Raw genomic sequence first — 19,553 nt, 5'->3', positions numbered from 1 at the left:
AAGTTTTTTTTAAATGAAATGGAGCAGGCTGCCTGTTAATAGCCTGCCCCGTAATAAAGCAGACAGAACTTGGACTATCCCTCTCTTCAGCCACCCGCCCGCTAACTTTGGTTCCATAGGAAGAAGGTAGGTATCAAATGGTGACCTATAATTTTTTCTCCAACCACCTGTTTCCGGTGTTAGAACTGATAGCTTTCAGGGAGACCGTGTGGTCGAGGACGGTACTACCTGTAAACAAAAACAAGAGGCACTGTCCTGCATCATGGCGAACCAGCCATGGAGCCCCATTAGTGCGGGTGGAGACAGCCTGGGGACATCCAGAAGGGGGCCCTTGCCAGGCCTGGGCTACGTCCACTCAGTAGCTGTGACGGGGGCAGCTGCTGCTGCTGATCCTGCTGCTCCAAGCCCTTCAATTGGCCGGCCATGCAGGGAAGCAGGAGGGGTGGCCGGGGGTCTCGAGCCACCTCAGCTGCCCACTGTCCACAGCCAGCCCCACCTTAGCAGCCAGGTGAGGCAGCGGATCCCACGCACTGGCTGCCCAGCCTCATGGAGCAGCAGTGCCTGGGCAATGCATGGGGCTGGGCAGGAGGTTGCAGCCGCAATCCCTACATCGCCAGGTCAAGTCAGCAACAGCTGTGTCACCCATCCTTGTGCTGCTGGGGGAGGCAGTGAGGGAAGGTGGGCTCTGGTCTGTGCCCACCCTTTGTTGTTACCACTCTGCATCATCCTCTGTGCACCCCTGGCCCACCGCTGCCCCAGCAGATGCTGTGCTGTGGAAGGAAGATGGTGAGTGGCCGGGGGGGGGGCATGCAGGATGATGCGGAGTGGCAGCAGTGAGGGGTGGGCACGTGCCAGAGCCCGCCTTCCCCCTACCACCTCTCCTCAGTTAGTGGCTCAAGAGGAAGGGCAAAAGGTTTATTTATAGTAAATAATTCAATTTTTTAATATTATGCATAATTGCAGGAAATGTTAATGGATATGCAGCAGGTGATAGGTTGCAGAGGTAAGGGCTTCTTACAGAGAGGAGCATGGTCTACAGAAGAAGTTTGAAGGGCTGATGTGGAGGAGATTTTCTGTATCTGTTTTATAAAACACCCTTCTCTTTGGGTGTATTTGCCAAGTTATTTCTATTTCTTATTCTTTAAATTATTTTACTTGAGCAGCTGGGATAAGCAAGCTCTGTACTCTGGAAGATTTCCAGTTCATGATCTTCCACACGCCATTCTGTAAGCTGGTGCAGAAGTCTTTTGCACGGATCTTTTTGAATGACTTCCTTGCATCTCCCAAATCAGACACAGACAGTGGAATCTACAAAGGGCTCAAGGATTTCAGGTCAGTGAAGGCTATAAGAATTCCTTCTCCAATTCTATATACTGTATATATAAAAGGAAATTCACAAACCTTTTTGTTGAGTCCGTGGCGGGAAAACAGACACGAGAAGCAGCTGGAGTTCTCAGTTTCATTTATTCAGCGTTCAGCTTACAGGAAGATGGCTTCAGCCTCGCCCAAACGCCTCGCAGCCTCTTATATAGGCAACTCCCGGGTAAATGGGTTACTTTTCCCGCGCCAGCACCCGCGCATGCGCACGGCGCTGGCGACAGCCTGTCTGGTCCCGGGCAGCTTTGCACCTGCCCGGGACTGCCTGCAAACGCCCGAGCCGTTTGCAAAGGCTCGGGACATAACACCCCTTTCCCCCGGGCTAAAACTACTACCAACATACAACATTTATTTTATATGACATTTTGCTCCCCAGTGCTCCCACTGATTACTGGCTTTTGCCTTGCCAGCAATGTTATGTAATCTTCTAGATACTTAGGAGATTTCTTTGCTCTCTGTGACCTTCTTAGCTCTGGGTTACTGGCATAAGTCCCCTGACTGGAGGGAGGCGTGAGCCTGTTCTCTCTATTGTGCCCTGGTGTCTTCCAAGGACTGTGCCCCGATGCCTGGCCTGCTTGCTTGCCCACCGGGCTCGTCAGGCCAGGGCTTCTGTTACTTTGTGACCTGGTTGACCTACCTAGCTGTAGACCCTCAGGCCCCTTGAAGTGATAGCCGCTGCTGGGCGTCTCTGTAGAACCTCCTAGGTCAGTCCAAGACCTGTCAGGAGGCTGTCCATTCCCTGAACCCCATTCTGTGCTCGGGCTCGTGTGGGTTTCTGTACTTTCCCAAAACTCAGGTGTTCCCTGATTTGTGCTAGGGTTGTTGTAGTCGGGACTTGGTTCCTCGACTAGCTCTGTGTATGTTTGACCCCCTGTAGGATTTGGGGTAAGGTCAGGCCAACCTTGGGAATTGTGTGCCAGTTCTCTTGCGGGGAATGATTTGTTGGGATGCCCCCGGGTATCCTCCATTGCTGGAGTGCTGTGTGATGTGTGTGGAAAGTGAGTATGCCCCCGGGGTGACTCCCTGGCTGGAGTAGGCGTGAGTGCCTGTTGTGTGGGTAAGCTCCATGACTTTCTTTTCGGAGCAATTGCAGAACCTTGGGACGAGCCGTTTGTGGCTCCCTCAGTGGAGATGGGCAGTAGCTCTTGCCCTTCCCTTTGCTCCAAAGGGTCCCCCTCCCCCCCTGGAAAAGACCCAGGAGTCTCAGCAGAAAAGTCTCGCCTAGAGCGAAGTTGGTCGATGTGCCGACGCAGGACACGACCGTTGTCCAGGGCAACCTCGTAGGAGAGAGGACCTGTGATCCTGGACACAGAAGCGGGGACCCATGTATGACCAGGCCCGTAATTGCGAGCCCAAACCGGGGCACCCACAAGTAGTTGTCTAGGTGCCCTAGGATGTGAGGTAGATGAAGGCAGTCTGTCCGGATGCAACCGGTCAAGTCTAGTAGTAAGTTGGCGCCCCCAACGAAGTTCAGCTGGACTTCTCCCTGTAGAAGTGGACGGTGTGGTGCGATAAGAAAGGAGAAAGTCAGCCAACCTGTGATGCCAGTCCCCGTAGGTGAGTCTCTTCAAGGCGTCCTTTGCGATGCGCACCATGCGTTCAGCCATACCGTTGGTGGACGGGTGAAAAGGCGCAGACGTGGCATGACGAATCAGGTTTGCCTGTAAGAAAGCTTGGAATTCGGAGGAGGTGAATTGAGGGCCGTTGTCGGACACAATGACATCTGGCAGCCCGTGTGCAGCAAAAATCCCCCTCAGTACCTGAATAGTCTTTGCAGTGGTGGTGGATGAGACAGGCACAACCTCAAGCCATTTTGAATGGCTGTCAACAAGGACCAAGAAGAACTGGCCCTGAAAGGGCCCAGCGTAGTCAATGTGCACCCTAGACCATGGGGACTGTGTTTCCTCCCATCTATGCACAGGAGCTTGGGGCATCTCTGGGCGAGATCGTTGGCACAGGTGGCATGCGTGTACCTTAGCCTCAATATCTTTATCTAAAGCAGGCCACCACAAGTGGCTGCGTGCAAGAGCCTTCATACGAACAATGCCAGGATGACCCTCGTGGAGGGATTCTAAGACCCTAGTCCTCATTGAGGTGGGAATGACAACTCTGTTTCCCCAAAGCAGACAACCCTGAGAAAGGGACAGTTCGTTTCTTTTGGACCAGAAACTCTGAAACTCAGGACTAGGGCAGTGCTCAGGCCACCCGGACAGGACCCAGGAGCGGACACGTGAAAGTGTGTGATCTGTACCTGTTTCAGCGGTAACATCCCTGGCACTAAGAGGGAGCTTGGGCAAGGCTTGGATTGATAGAATGTTGACAGCTGGCGCGGGGTCAGCTTCTACTACTGGCAGAGGCAACCTACTGAGGCCATCAGCATGCCCATTTCTTTCCCAGGCTTGTGGGTAATGAAAAATCATATGCAGACAAGAAAATAGACCACCTAAGCATTCTAGGGGAAATGATTTGGGGAGTCTGCTTACGTGTGGTAAACAGTCCCAGCAGAGGCTTATGGTCAGTGAAGACCGTGAAATGCCTGCCATATAGAAAATCGTGGAATTTTTTAATTCCAGCAACAACAGCCAGAGCCTCCCTGTCTATCTGAGCGTAGTTGCGCTCGGCAGAAGACAGTGTTCTGGAGTAGTATGCAATAGGAACCTGAGTTCCATCAGACCTGAGGTGACTCAGGACAGCTCCAACCCCGTAGGGGGACGCATCACAAGCGATGCACACAGGGAGAGACTCGTTGAAATGTGCAAGAACACTGTTAGAAGTGAGCAAGGCCTTGACTTCTTTAAAGCAAGCCTCATGCGCTTGTGACCACAGCCACACAGCCTGTTTGTCTAGTAGCCTGTGAAGAGGCTCAGCTACACTAGCTTTATGTGGAAGAAAAGAATTGTAGAAATTCAGGAGGCCTAGGAAGGCCTGAAGTTCGGCCTTAGACTTTGGCCTGGGTGCTTCTAAAATAGCAGTTAGTTTGGATTCAGCAGGATGAATCCCAGCAGCATCAATTTTGAATCCCAGAAATTCAGTAGAAGGCACCCCAATCTGGCATTTGTCTTTTCTGAGCTTGAGGCCTGATTTCCTGAATCTTAACAGGACAGCCCTAAGCCTTTCAGCTAGAATGTGTTTGGAGTCTCCTGCAATCAAGACATCGTCAAAGTAGGGGCAGACCCCTGGTATACCTCGTAGTGTGTTTTCCATTACGCTTTGGAAAATCCCAGGAGCGACATTCACTCCAAACTGTAGCCTTTTTACCTTAAAGGCTCCCCTGTGGGTCACAATAGTCTGAGCTATGGCAGCATCATCATCAACAGGCAGCTGTTGATATGCTTGAGCTAGGTCAAGCTTTGCAAAAACACGCCCCCCCTTGAGAGAGGCCAGGATGTGACTGACCACAGGAACAGGATAGGCATGTTGCTGCAATGCCTTATTGAGTGTGCATTTGTAATCAGCACAAATGCGAATGTCCCCATTTGCCTTTAGAGGCGTGACAATGGGGGTCTCCCACGGGCTGGAATCAACAGGTTCTAGGATTCCCTGTTGGATTAGTTTGTCTAACTCAGTGTCAATCTTACTTTTTAAAGCAAAAGGGACCCTTCTTGCTTTAATCCTAATGGGAGTGACAGTGGGGTCTAGCTTTAAGGACACAGGTGGTCCTTTGAATGTGCCCAGCTGGGGGCTGAAAACATCTGCCAATTCTGTGCAGACTTCCTGTAGGTCGAGTGTTTGTAAGCTATTGAGTCCTGTGACGTGTATCCCCATGGCCTCAAACCAATCGAGTCCTATGAGACTCGTTCGTTCACCCCCTACTACTAATAAGTCTAGTGGACCTTCAAAACTCTTGTATTGCACGTTAAGGGTGGCCTCCCCCTTAACACACACTCTTGAGTTCTGGAAATCTGTTAATACAATATCAGAAGGCCTTAACTTGGCCTTAGACCCACTTCTGGAACAAATCTTCCTAAATGTATGCAATGAAATGATGGACAGGGCAGACCCTGTGTCTAGTTCCATAGATAAGGGAACCCCTTGTAGCTTCACGTTGAGTGACAGCTTTTTCTTCATGGGCTTGTGTGTGCCTGTTCTACAGATGCTTCTTCGCGAAGCGCAAAACCCTACCCTATTCTGGCTGGGGAATCTGGTACCCTTCAGGCGTTCTTCTTGGGGTTGTGCCTTTCGTCGGCCCAGGCACACAGCTGCACTGTGCCCTTGTTTACCGCATGCCCGGCAGGTAGCGGAGCGGAACTTGCAGTCGGTTCTCCTGTGGCGACCTCCACAGCCGATGCACTTGAGCAGAGCCGAAGAGCGTCCCTTCTGGTTCTCGTCCTTCGCGGGGTGTAGACGGTCGACTTCCTCGTCCGGATCCTCCTCGGAGTTTCGTCGGACGTCTTCCTGGTGCACGGACGCACCCTCTGCACTGTTTCTGATCGGCCGCATGTTTTTGACGGCGCCGCCTTCTGCTTCTTCTGCGGTGACTTCCCTTAAGGCGTCTTGGAAGGATAATTCTTCCTTTGCGAAAAGTCTCTTTTGTAGCTCTCGATGCCTTAACCCGCACATGAATCGGTCCCTCAGTCGTTCCTCGAGGTCCTTGAACTCGCAGGGCTTGGCGGCCTTCCGTAACGCGGCGATGTATTCCTTGGCTGACTCACCGGACCATTGATCCCTCTGTTCGAAGATGTGGCGCCATGAGATAACGGACACCTTGGGGTTGAAGTGCTCCTTCAGCAGCTTCTTCAGGTCTGCGTAGCTTACAGACTCTACTGGGACAGGTGCTGCAAGATTTTCTGCGATTTCGAAGGTGTCTTGGCCGCAAACGCAAAGCAGGGTGGCCGCCTTCAAGCTATCTTCCCTCACTTGGTTTGCCTTGAAGTAGTTCTCCATTCTGGATACGTAGGACTCCCACCGCTCTGGATGTGAGACGTCGAATTTCGAAAGCCTTCCGATTTTCGCCATCTTCGGATCTTCAGGAGACGGGTCTATCAGCCAGCCTACCCCCGAATGCGCACCGGATTGGCGGGCAGCTGCCGAGTCGACGCCATTCCTCTTTCGCCGCTCAGGACTCCTTGGGTAAGCTTACACTTCTTCCTTTCCAGGTAGTGCAAGGCATCCCACCTTCGTCGCCAGTGTTGAGTCCGTAGCGGGACAACAGACACGAGAAGCAGCTGGAGTTCTCAGTTTCATTTATATTCAGCGTTCAGCTTACAGGAAGATGGCTTCACCTCGCCCAAACGCCTCGCATAGCCAATCTTATATATAGGCAAACTAACTCCTCCGGGTAAATGGGTTACTTTTCCCACGCGCCAGCACACCCGCGCATGCGCACAAAGGCCGCTGGCGACAGCCTGTCTGGTCCCAGGCAGCTTTGCACCTGCCCGGGACTGCCTGCAAACGCCCGAGCCGTTTGCAAAGGCTCGGGACATAACACTTTTAATGAGAGGTGCCCTTTAATGGGATGTCTTTTTGTGTGCGTGGGGGGGCCGAACAGTGAACTACAACTAAATTTAATAGCTACTTTAGGATTTAGACAGCAAATTTTAGGAAATGATCACTACCTGGGTGATTTCCTACAGAGAAATAAGCGATGAGCGTAAATTTATGGAATCTTAAAATAATCAACTGCATTTATTCCTTTGTAATTCCCCATTAATTCATAGAATTAGTTCCCCATTTAAGTCTCCTGTAGCAGAGCCATTTAGTATGAACAAATCTTAGAATTAGAACAGCCAGAGCAAATCTGAAAAGTGCCATAAAAGGTGCAAAGCAAGCCTATTGCCAAAAAATTCAAAACTTTTTTCAGGACCCAATAAACACCAGGTGAATGTGGCAAGGGATCCAGGCCATTACAGATTGCAAGGTGGTTCCATCGAGATGCAAGGATGACACAGACTTCCTAAACCAGGGATAGGCAACCCAAAAGAGCCACTTGGACCCATTTCCCACTGAAAACAAAACACTGGGAGTCGCAAAACCCTTTTGATATCTAAAATGAAGATAACACTGCATATATCCTTTTTTACCTTTGTGTGTGTGGCTGTGCTGGAGTTATTGTTTGCGGACTAATGGGCACACAGCCAGCACCTCAGCTACTCAGGATGTTACGAAACAGCTGAACAATCTGCAAACAATAACTCCAACACAGCCAACCAACCCACCTACAACAACTAAGCCAGCACTCCACACACACACACACCAATATTTATAGAGAGACGGCATCTCCGATCACACTTTGCTCGCACAAGCATGAAGCGAACTACTAAAAACAAAACTGTTTAATATAAAAGGTGAGCCTTTTGTCAGTCAACACTATGGACATCATCAGAGCATGATGCAAGATTGCTGGGAGTCCTTCTTATGCTGCCGGGCAGCTTTGCGCTCAGCTCCTTGACCTAGTTACCAGTCCGTCCGTTCCCTCCATCTGGTATTGTATTAGTGCCCTCCGAGGTTGCTGTTTCCTTCCTCTTGGATCCAACCACTCTCCATTTCTGCTCGCCCACTCCCACGTCCGTCATCCTCTCTAGCCCCATTCCATAGTCTGTCTGACCCTCCCTGGACTGACTGTGCTTGTGTACGTTCGAGGGAGAGGGTGTATCAAGCAAATCTGGACATCTATTGGTGCGATCTCTGGCGGCTGCATTCCTGCATGTGTTCTTCCAACCAGCGATGCTGCCTTCCTTCTCGGGTGCCCGTGAGTATGCTGTGCTGCTTCTAGTTGTGCCCCTCCTCTTGAGGTTCCTCATTATTTGATCACACGTTGGGCTTTTCAATCCTCCTTCACTGTTCATTAGTTCTTTTGCCCTTTTTGCGGGCAAAAGAACTAATGATATAGCTTTCATTAGCTTTCCATCGTAGATCTATGTTTTCCTTTCTTATTTACGTTGGTGGAATAACCTGTCTCCCCCCTCATGTTAGCGGGCATCATGGAGCAGGTGTCCCGTAGGCCATCCTCGTTGTTCACCCCCATCGTTGTTTCCCCTTTTTGTGGGGTAAGTTAAAATATGCCTATCTGGGATACCTAGGGGGGAGGGTATTTCTTGTTCCTTCTCTATTCCTCTGTAGGTTCCTTGTCCTGTAGATGGGTTATCTCCTCTATTCTTCCTTCCCTCTGATTTCGTGAGGGGTGTGCCAATTGCCTTTGTTGTGGATTCCGATGTTGTTGTTCCCATACCTTAAATGTTTGGTATGCCGGGCAAAGCTCTATATGGCGATTGATAGAGTCGCCATCTGAAAGCCAGGTTTCTTTGAGTAAGTGGCCTCCCTTAGTAGTATCCCTAGATATCGGCTGTGCACTATTAAGGTCAAATTCATGCCCATGATCGCTCATATGGGTTCAAATCTGTGAGTGTTGTTCCTGTCTTTTAACTACTAATGCATGCTCATGCACCCTAGTTTTTAACCTTTTTGTGGTCTCCCCAACATAGTTACAGGAACAGTCTTTACACTTGATCTTATAAACTATTGCAGATTTTTCTTCATTGGGGAGTGGATCTTTCGGGTGCATGATCTTAGATCGTAGAGTTTGATCTGGTTTATGGACCACTTTTACATTGAAGGGGGCCAGTAGTCTGGCTGTTGCCTCTGATTCACTATTAATGTATGGGAGGGAGATACGCACATTTTGTGTTGTCGTCCTGTCAGTTTCTTGCAAGTTTTTGTAGGATCGGTATGGTTTACTGTATTTCCTAATGAATCCAGTAGGGTAACCATTATATTTGCAGGTTCGAAAGAGGTGATTCCTTTCTTCAATTTTGGTCCTGGTTGTACTACAGTGTGAATCAATATGTTTGAACAATGTTCTTACACAGCTGATTTTATGGGCCACTGGATGGTTGCTCCCATAATGGAGGGTCCTATTAGTATGGATCGGTTTATGATACACTTTTCTGCATAGGGTCCCATCTGGTTGGCGATGGACCAACACATCCAGAAAGGCTAACGTACCCTGGTTCTTTTCCTCTGCTGTAAAGCAGATGTCTGGGTACACAGAGTTTAGCGCCTCCATAAAATCAGCCTTATATTGTTTCTTAATAATTACAAACGTATCATCCACATATCGGATCCAAAATTTAGGGTGGAATTGGGTCATCACTATGGTTTCCAAACGTTGCAGAACGGCTTCTGCCACTATGCTTGAAATAGGGGATCCCATAGGTGTTCCTTTGAGCTGTTCATATAAGGTCCCTTGGAAGGTGAAGTACGTTTTTAAACATAACGTTGTTAACTTCACTAGGTCATCAGTATATAAGGAATCTTGATGTCATCCTTGTCCCATTTCATTAAGGCCATCTCTTAAGGTCATAACTGCCAAGTCCTTTGGGATGGAGGTAAAGAGTGAGGTGACGTGAAAAGACACCATCACCTCATCCCCCTCCACTTTAGGAGCTTGACTTTTTCTAGAAATTCACCAGCCAATCTCACTGTGGTTTGATTACCATCTACTACATGACTGATGCGACCACTCAGCCACTTGGCTAACTCTGAGGTTGGTGTGCCTTTGAATGAGACAATTGGATGCAGGGGAGCCCCCTCTTTATGAACCTTTGGTAAGCCATAGAACCTGGCTATGGCTGAATCCCTTGGGCGTATTTTCCTCAAAGTGTTTTCATCCATTACTTTATGGCATTTGAAATTGTCCAAAAGTTTGTTTATACTGTTTTTAAGTGTGGTCATAGGGTCTCCAGCAATGGTTTTGTATGCCGTTGTGTCACTGAGTAATGTCAGGGCTTTATCGTGTATTGTGCTTTGTCTATAACTATCGTCACCCTGCCTTTATCTGCTGGGAGAATGACGATGGTATGCTATTTTCTAAGTTGCTCTAAAGCAGGGCTTTTCAACCAGTGGTAAGGGTACCACCTGTGGTACATTGGCACCTCGCAGGTGGTACGTGACCATCCTAGAAAAGTGATAGCGGGGGAGGGGAATGAGCTGAACGGTGGCAGCACCGCACAAGCCTGAGCAAGAGATGGCTGGAGCTGCAGACTTGTCAGGGCTCAGCGGAAGTGCCAGGATCAGCGCCAAGCTCCAGCTGGAGCTCAGTGCTGATCCTGATGCTTCTGCTGAGCCCTGAAGAAGCACCAATCAGCTGAAATGTTGCAGTATCTCCAGAGTCTTGTGATTTACATTCAGATGCTTGGCAACTGATTCATATTTATGGCGGTCACAGTGTCCCAGGGTCATGTGAAGTGACCAAAACCTGCTGTAACCACCCAGCAGATGGGGGGAATAAAAACCAAACACACCCCACCCCATCCCCACTGTCAATCCTCAACAGAAATGCTTACAACAATGAAAACCTCAGACAAGAAGAAGAGCGCCACCGGGCGGGCAGGCAGGTGTCTTGCTCGGCTGTGGCTTGGGGGGGCACTTTTTCAGTGCCATTGTAACCCTGGAACAATGTGACCATCATAAATAAGAATCGGTTGCCAAGCATCCGAATGTAAATCACATGACCCTGGGGATGCTGCAATGGTCATAAGTGTGAAAAATGATCATAAGTCATTACAAAGTGCCGTTGTAACTTTGAACAGTCACTAGGTGAACTGTTGTAAGTCGAGGACTACCTGCACTTTATCACTTTTTTCCTTTTTTTTTTTTTTGATCATCAGGTTTTTGACACCTTGCTAGGTGACTGCTGATACTCGGATATTGCCATATCCTAAAAATGGTACAATGGGTGAAAAGGTTGAAAAACCCTGCTCTAAAGCCTCTTTTTCACCCCCGGATAATATTTGCCACCGTTTGTGACCCATTAACAAACCTGTGACCCTTTGTTTAACGGAATTTTTAAATTTGTCACCTACCCCAATCTGTTGTATGGCAGGTTCCAATGCTGCCAAAAAATCAAGTGGTCGTGCATCCGCCAAGTTATGTCCTATATCCCGTGCAAACAGGGTTATCTGTTCTCAGGTCAACATTTTGGAGGATAAGTTATGGACTAACCCCTTAGTATAATCACGGTCTTCCAACATCCATAGCGTTTCCATCTTACGTTGGAGTGTCGTGGTTGTCTGACAGCTTGCCCTCATAGTGGCTTGATGAATCTGGCGGTCAAGTGCAATGAAATGTTGATATGTTAGTTCCATGTTGCAGCGCTCACGATGGTCTTGGATGCATGTCTTGCAAACATCTATCCGCCTATATTGGTCGTTGATTAGAGTGCGCAATGAGCGGTGTTGAAATTGGCAGATGGCCATTTGGAACTCCATAGAATCAATTATAGGTCTCCTTCTCAAGGATTTAATGGGGAGGTCTCCTCGGATGCAATCATGGAGAAACGTTAGCCTTCGGTAACTGCTAGATATCCGTTGTGCTAGTTTTTCCCATTTTCTTGCATCAGATGGCGACTCTATCAATCGCCATATAGAGCTTTGCCCGGCATATCAAACATTTAAGGCATGGGAACAACAACATCGGAATCCACAACAAAGGCAATTGGCACATCCCTCACAAAATCAGAGGGAAGGAAAAATAGAGGAGATAACCCATCTACGGGACAAGGAACCTACAGGAGGAATAGAGAAGGAACAAGAAATACCCTCCCCCCTAGGTATCCCAGATAGGCATATTTTAACTTACCCCACAAAAAGGGGAAACAACAATGGGGGTGAACAACAAGGATGGCCGGACAATAACCCACGGGACACCTGCTCCACGATGCCCGCTAACATGAGGGGGGAGACAGGTTATTCCACTGACGTGAATAAGAAGGGAAAACATAGATCTATGATGGAAAGCTATATTGTGGGACCCCATATGCGCGCAAAAAGGGCAAAAGAACTGATGAACAGTGAAGGAGGATTGAAAAGCCCAACATGTGATCAAATAATGAGGAACCTCAAAGGGGGGGGGGAAACTAGAAGCGGCACAGCATACTCACGGGCACCTGAGGAGGAAGGCAGCATCCCTGGTTGGAAGAACACATTCAGGAATGCAGCCGCCAGAGATCATGACAAAAGACATCCAGATCCGCTTGATACACCCCCTGCCTCGAATGTACAAAAGCACAGTCAGTCCAGGGAGGGTTAGACAGACCATGGAACGGGGCTAGAGAGGATGACGGACGTGGGAGTGGGCGAGCAGAAATGGAGAGTGGTTGGATCCAGGAGGAAGGAAACAGCAACCTCGGAGGGCACTGACACAATAAAGGACATGGGCCGTTTAAGAAACCAGATGGAGGAAATGGATGGACCAGTAACTAGGTCAAGGAGCTGAGCGCAAAGCCACCTGGCAGCATAAGAAGGACTCCCAGCAATCTTGCATCACGCTTTGATGATGTCGGTAGTGTTGACTGACAAAAGGCTCAGCTTTTATATTAAACAGTTTTGTTTTTAGCAGTATCCTGGTGTTTGGATTATTTTATGGTATGGATTTACCTAGGATTCGCATTTATATAAAATAAAGGTAAAAAAGGATATATGCAGTGTTATCTTCATTTTAGATGTCAAAATGGTCTGTCTCTCTCTCCTCTCCCTCTGTCCCCTCTCTCTCTCTCTTTCTCTCCCTCTCCAAGGCAAGCTGCCCTCTCCATCCTGCACCCCCTCCCCCAAAGAGATTGGCTGGCACAGTTTGTCAATCGCCACTCTTCCTCTTCCTCCTCCTCATTCCCCCCCCATTCTGGCTTTAGCACAGAGTTTGCACCAGAAGAAGAAATGGGGCACTTCCCCCCCCCAATGTTTCTCTTCCTTTCTTCCTTCTCCTCTCACTTCTTCGGCGTGCGTTTGCTGGGAGCCCACCCAGATTTGAGCAACTTGGATTCTGACTCTTCCTCCCACACTCCCCACCCCCACGGATCCCTTCTTCCTCTCCCACTCCCTTCCCCTACCCCAACACTGGCACTGCCCACCCCTTTTCCCATCCTTCCTGTGAGCGTCCGGGGGCGTGCCTAGCTTGTGATGGGACCAGCATGGAAGGCGCCGCTGCCATGAAGAGGGTAGCAGCCCCGGCGTCCAGGCATGGCAGCCAGAATGGTGGCTGAGTGCCCCCCACGCTCTTATTAAGTTCTCCCCTCCCTGGGCAGGCAGTGAGCTTGCGATCACGCTCAGAGAGACAGAGAGTGAGCCCGGCCCGGGACCTCCCCTCTTCCAGCCAGGACCCTGGTGAACAAACCTATCAGGTCCATGCCCAGCAAGACATACTGGGACTCTGGCAAGTGACTGGGGTCCCCTCCTCCGCCCTAGCACTTGGGGGCACTCCTCTGTGCCCCCCATACCCTGTCTGAGCCCCTCCACATGGCATGATCCGGACCCTGCGGGCACTCAGCTGGGCAGCACTGGGGATGGCTGGCATAGCGCAGTCGGTACCAGGGCCATGTGGGACCCAGCAAGAGCATCCAGCCAGCCTCTCCACCTCCCGACCTCCATGCCCACCTTGATTGCAGGCGTTTGCGCCGGGCCTGGAAGGTGCGTCTCTCTCACCAGCCCCGTCCCGCCCCATGTTGTCATGTGAATGCTGGGCTGGAAAGCATAAAAGATGGTCAGGGCTTCCTCTCTCGAGCTGGGAGGGGGGCGAGCGGGCAGCTGGCGCCGAAGGGGTGGGGAGGGGGACAGGAGGTAGCAGAAGGCATTGAAAGGCACCCAGGGCACCGCAGACTGGCCTGAGAGGTGGGGGAGGCAGGTGAGGGAGCCATCAGCCAACTTGTGCTTGAGCTGAGGGTGAGTTCAGTGCCTGGTTCGGCACCAAGAGAGCCAGAGAAGTGCCGCCACGTTTGGACGAGCATGGCCCTGGCGGGAGTGAGGCAGATCTAGCGGCTGTGGTGAGAGGACACCATGAATGGCTACGGCTTCCTGTACCTGTACATGGGTGGCCCGGTGGCTCAGCCAGCCCGGGCGCCCCTGCAGTGGATGCCCAAGTGCACGTGCTGCTGCAACCATGGCATGCTCTCATGGCTGAAGGGCCACAAGAGTGGCAGTGCGTCATGGCTGCCCAGGTGGCACTGCACCACCAGCAGGCCAACAAGAGCCTGAAGAGCCTTTTGCCCGACATGCTGCATGTCCTGCCTGCCACCACCACCCCCGCACCCGCCTCTGCTACGCCGCCCGGGCACCCTAGAGCAGCGCTCGCCAGCACCAGAGTTGTCCAGGGATGGCCTGTCATGGTACTAGCCCCCCCCCCAGCAGCACCATGGCTACATCCAATGGGCAGAGGGTGAGCCTGGGTAGCATAGAGTCCCGGCTGGGGCGGTGGCCAGCAATGGCATTGTTCCCTGGGCCATGCCCAGGCCACTCACTGGACAGCTGAACCGGCCACCTTCTGCGCCGACGGCATCTTCGGGCCAGAACCACTGCAATGGCCCACCGACCGGTTAGCTCTGTCCACCAGTGATGCTGGAACCTCCCATACTAATGGAGGCTTCAGTGGGCTGCTCCCTGGGGGGATCCTGGGGCTTCCCCACGTGGCTCCCTGGCCATGTGCGCCTTGGACTGAGCTAGCCTGGGAAAGGGATTTCCTGGCCACCCTTCTCCCAGGGGGCGGAGCACCCGGGTGCAGGGCCAATCAGGAGCCCTGCGAGGGGACAAGTCCTGTGTGTGTGTGTGTGTGTGTGTGTGTGTGTGTGTGAGAGAGAGAGAGAGAGAGAGAGAGAGAGAAGGGAAGTGCAAGTGCCTCTCTGTCTCTGTCTCTCTTTGCAAATGGTGGAGCAGGAGGTGGCTCAAAGAGCCGCATGCGGCTCTGGAGCTGCGGGTTGCCGACCCGTGTCCTAAACAAACTGAATGCATTTTTGGGTAGATTTGAGGCATCACATAGCACTCCCGCTAGGAAAGCAGTGCCCCATCCTGATGAGCAAGTGCCAAGCTTTGATGTCACCTCTGCCTGGAAAACACTGCAGACAGTTAACATTCGGAAAGCAGCAGGCCCAGATAACATCCCTGGACGTGTCCTCAGGGAATGCGCAGGGGAGCTGGCTTGTGTTCTCACAGATATTTTCAACCTCTCATTGCAGCAAGCAGTGGTCCCATCGTGTTTTATGATGGCCATCATCTTGCCAGTGCCAAAAAAGCCCACAATTACAGGCCTCAATGATTATCGTGCGGTTGCACTGACATCCACCATCATGAAATGCTTTGAGAAGCTGATAAAGGACACTATTGTATCTAGCCTCCCACTAGCTTTTGACCCACTTCGGCTTGCCTACCATCAAATCGCTCTACGGAGGATGCTATTTCTTCTGTTCTCCATCTGAGCCTGAAGCACTTAGAGGAAAGAAATACTCATGTGCGTTTGCTGTTTGTCGACTTCAGTTCAGTGTTTAACACAATCATTCCCCAGCATCTAGTAGACAAACTGGGCCTTTTAGGCTTAAACATTCCTTTGTGCAACTGGATTCTTGATTTTCTTACCAACAGGCCCCAATATGTGCGAGTTGGAACAAATACCTCTAATAACATTTTCTTGAGCACAGATTCTCCTCAGGGCTGTATCTTAAGTCCGCTGCAGTTCACCCTGTTGACCTTTGACTGTTGTGCTATGTTTGCCACCAACCATATTGTGAAGTTTGCAGATGATACAACAGCAGTGGGCCTTATTCAGGATGACAAGGTGGAAGCTTACTGCAAGGAGGTTGAAGGGTTGGTGAACTGGTGTAAGGAAAACAGCCTAGTTTTAAATACCGGAAAAACCATTGTTGATTTCAGAAAAAGCAGGCAGAGCCACACTTCTCTATGCATAAATGATTCACCGGTGGAGATGGTTATCAGCATCAAATTCCTGGGTGTGCAGCTAACGAGTAGGCTGACTTGGTCACTTAACAGTGAGAAACTGGTGAAGTGGGCACAGCAGCGCCTGCATTTTCTGCGCCGCATGAGAAAAGCACATCTTCCTTCCCCTGTCCTGACCACTTTCTACAGGGGGACAATCGAGAGCATCCTGTCATACAGCATCACAGTCTGGTTTGGAGGCATCACTGCTTCAGACAGGAAGGCGGTGCAGAGAGTGGTAAGAATGGCCAAAAAGATCATTGGCAGTTCCCACCCTCCCATCCAGGACATAGCACAGAAGAGCTGCTTGAGCAGGGTCCGTAAGATTATTTGGGACACTACACATCCTCCTCACGACATGTTTTCCTTGTTACCTTCTGGGAGGAGGCTTCGTGGTATCCAAAGCAGAACATCCAGATTCAGCCAGAGTTTCATTCCATACAGCATTAACCTTGTGAACTCTCAAGCTTCCTCCTTCCATTATATACTGCTCAAAAAAATAAAGGGAACACATCCAATAGGATGTGTTCCCTTTATTTTTTTGAGCAGTATATATTCAAGATGGACAATATTTAATATTTATTTGCTACGTATATGTAGGGATGTGGATCTATACATATGTTGTTCATAGTATGTTTAGGTGTGTGTCGTGTATGTGTTTCACTTTGAGAGTGGGCAACCAAATTTCATTTTTGATGTATGCCATTGTGCCCACAGTATAAAAATGACAATAAAGGTTTTCTTATCTTATCTTGTCTTGTCTTGCCTTGCCTTGCCTTGCCTTACCTTACCTTATCTTATCTTATCTTATCATTTTATCAATCGTTATAAGCTGGGCCACTCAGAAGCTTGCCCTATTACAGTGTTTAGACTGTCAAGCCTCTAAAGCAGGGGTCCCCAACTACTGGTTTGCGGACCACTATCAGTCTGTAGCCTGTTTGGAAATTAGGCCATACAAGTGGCGGACGAGTGCTCAAAACTCTGTTTTATATTAAATCTGACTTTTTTGTCAGAAATCAAAACTAATGGATAAAAGCAGACCTTGAAACTATGGTAAATAATCAATGACTTTGTCTCAATTTCTTAGTAAAACCTGTTTTTGAAATTAAATGGTATGATCAGGGAATTAGGTATTAATGCATTCTTTAATGCAGTGATTCTCAACCTGTGGGTCGGGACCCCATTTGGGGTCGAACGACCATTTCATGGAGGTCACCAAATAATGCAGTCTGCCATTTTTTCCCCCTTTTCCTCAGCTGTGCTACTCCCTTTTATTCTATTGGCTTTTGAAAGCCAATAAAATAGACTCTCTTGAATAGAGTCTAATTCTATTGGCTTTCAAAAGCCAATAGGAATTGTCCAGGCTGTCTCTGCCCTGCTGACCCTGCCAAAAGTCCCATTCTGCAAACGGTGCTGCACCAGTTGAGTAGTCCTCGACTTACGACCGGTTGAGTAGTCCTCGACGTACGACCGGTTGGGGGTTGCGGCATTAAAAAGGTTGAGAACCACTGCTTTAATGGGACAAAGTTATAATTAAAAATCATGGCGCATAATTCTTTATTGGGATAAAATATTTTCCTTTTTTAACAAAAAAATCAGTATCTGATATAATGGGAAATGTTCATTATTGTAACTTGTTAAAAATAATTTTTAAAAACATCATATATATTATCTATCTATATAGTCTGATTCACTCATAAGGAACTAGATGTCCTTGCTCTCTTTCAGCAATGTGAAATTGGAAGAAACCTATTCCAGTAAGGAGGTGGACAAAACTTTTCAGAAGGCCAGCCAGGAGTTGTTCAAGCAAAAAACACAGCCCTCGCTCTTCCTTTCTGCCCGGAATGGCAACATGTATACCCCATCAGTCTACGGCTGCCTGGCATCCCTCTTGGCCCAGTAAGTTGTAGGTCTGATCTCACATCCCAGGAGTCAGTGAGAACATACGATTTCCTTCAATTCTTCAATATGCTGCATTTATAAATGTTATGTAACAAATAATTAAATGGCTTTCTTGCTTATTAAAATCTGCAGAAAATGAATTCTTCTAAATAAGTGTTAGAGCTAAGGCATCCAGATATATTGGTGGCCCCTAATATTGTTACAATATGAAGTAGTTTTTTTATTTAAAAAGTTGTATTGATAATTAACAAAGAATAAACCCACTAACCCACCCATCCCCACCCCCCTTCCCCCCCACTTCCCAGAGTCAAGTACAGGGTTATTACAAACATATTAAACATAATCTAATTAAATTTAACCAAATATATTAAACATAATCTAATTAAATTTAGCAAATTATATAATAATTAAATTCATACTTAACCCTTAACTCCCTTTAAACCTTAATATCATAGTATCATAAACAAATCCATTTTTAAACAATCATTATAAAGAACCATAACAGTAAATAAACTAAATAATTTCCATTATAAAATACTATTAATAATTATTTTAAAAATTTAATCATAAAGTAAATGAAACTTTTTAGTTCCATATTTAATCTGAATATAATCTATCCATCTTCTCCATACCATAATATACCTTTCTTGTGTATGATCCTTTAAATAAGCAGAAATTTTAGCCATTTCTGCTAAATTAGAAACCTTAAGTGTTCATTCTTTTATAGTAGGCAACAAATCTTTCTTCCAATATTGACCTATCAATAACCTTGCTGCTGTTATTAGATTCAACATTAAAATAGTTTCTTTAACATCAAAATCCTCAAAAATCCCTAACAAAAATAGTTGAGGAGTAAACTTTATCTTCCTTTTGAAAATCTTTTGAATGTTCCACCAAATCATAATCCAAAAAGCCTTAATATTTTTACAAATCCACCAAACATGAAAATAAATTGCATCAGAACTACCACATCTCCAACATTTAGGCTGTAAATTAGGATACATACAAGACAACTTTTTAGGATCCAAATGCCACCTATAAAACATTTTATAAAAATTTTCTCTTAAATTTTGAGCCTGTGTAAATTTAACATTTCTAATCCAAATCATCTCCCATAAATCCAATGGGATTGGTTCCTGGATATTCTGAGCCCATTTAACCATACAGTCTTTAACCAATTCCGTTTCCGAATCCAATTCTATTAACGCATTATAAATTCTTTTTATATGGGTCTGACTCTGATCTTTAATCTGAATTACGAAATTTTCATCTCCTAACATTATTCCTAATTTTTTATCTAGAGTCCACCTATCCACTATTTGTAAATACTGAAACCATGACTGTAAAATATTTTCTTGCCTTAACACATCTAAAGATTTTAATTGCCAGTCAGTACCTGACCAAATAAGTAATTCTTTATACGGAATTTTTTCAGAATTTCATTTTCATTTTTTCATCCCCTTAGAAATCCCCTTAATTGCATGTCCAGGAATCCCCCAAATAGGTATCTTATAATTTAACCCAGAGGTTCTCAACCTGTGGGTCGGGACCCCATTTGGGGTCGAACGACCATTTCACGGGGGT

General features: G+C 48.0%; 1 protein-coding gene across 1 annotated transcript in view; it reads left to right on the top strand.

The window, feature by feature from the left end:
* Nucleotides 1-19,553, top strand: part of HMGCS2 (3-hydroxy-3-methylglutaryl-CoA synthase 2) — a 49,404-nt gene that overhangs the window by 19,579 nt on the left and 10,272 nt on the right. Inside the window, exons 5-6 of the mRNA XM_039325928.1 lie at nucleotides 1,164-1,332; nucleotides 17,796-17,966. Coding sequence (XP_039181862.1) covers nucleotides 1,164-1,332; nucleotides 17,796-17,966 — 340 coding nt within the window. The remainder of the gene's footprint in view (nucleotides 1-1,163; nucleotides 1,333-17,795; nucleotides 17,967-19,553) is intronic.

The sequence above is a fragment of the Crotalus tigris genome, unplaced genomic scaffold, assembly GCF_016545835.1.
Source record: "Crotalus tigris isolate CLP2741 ecotype Arizona unplaced genomic scaffold, ASM1654583v1 scf7180000024339.11422700, whole genome shotgun sequence".
Taxonomy (NCBI): domain Eukaryota; kingdom Metazoa; phylum Chordata; class Lepidosauria; order Squamata; family Viperidae; genus Crotalus; species Crotalus tigris.
Note: the sequence above shows the minus strand (reverse complement) of the source record. Positions and strands in the feature narration are given on the sequence as shown.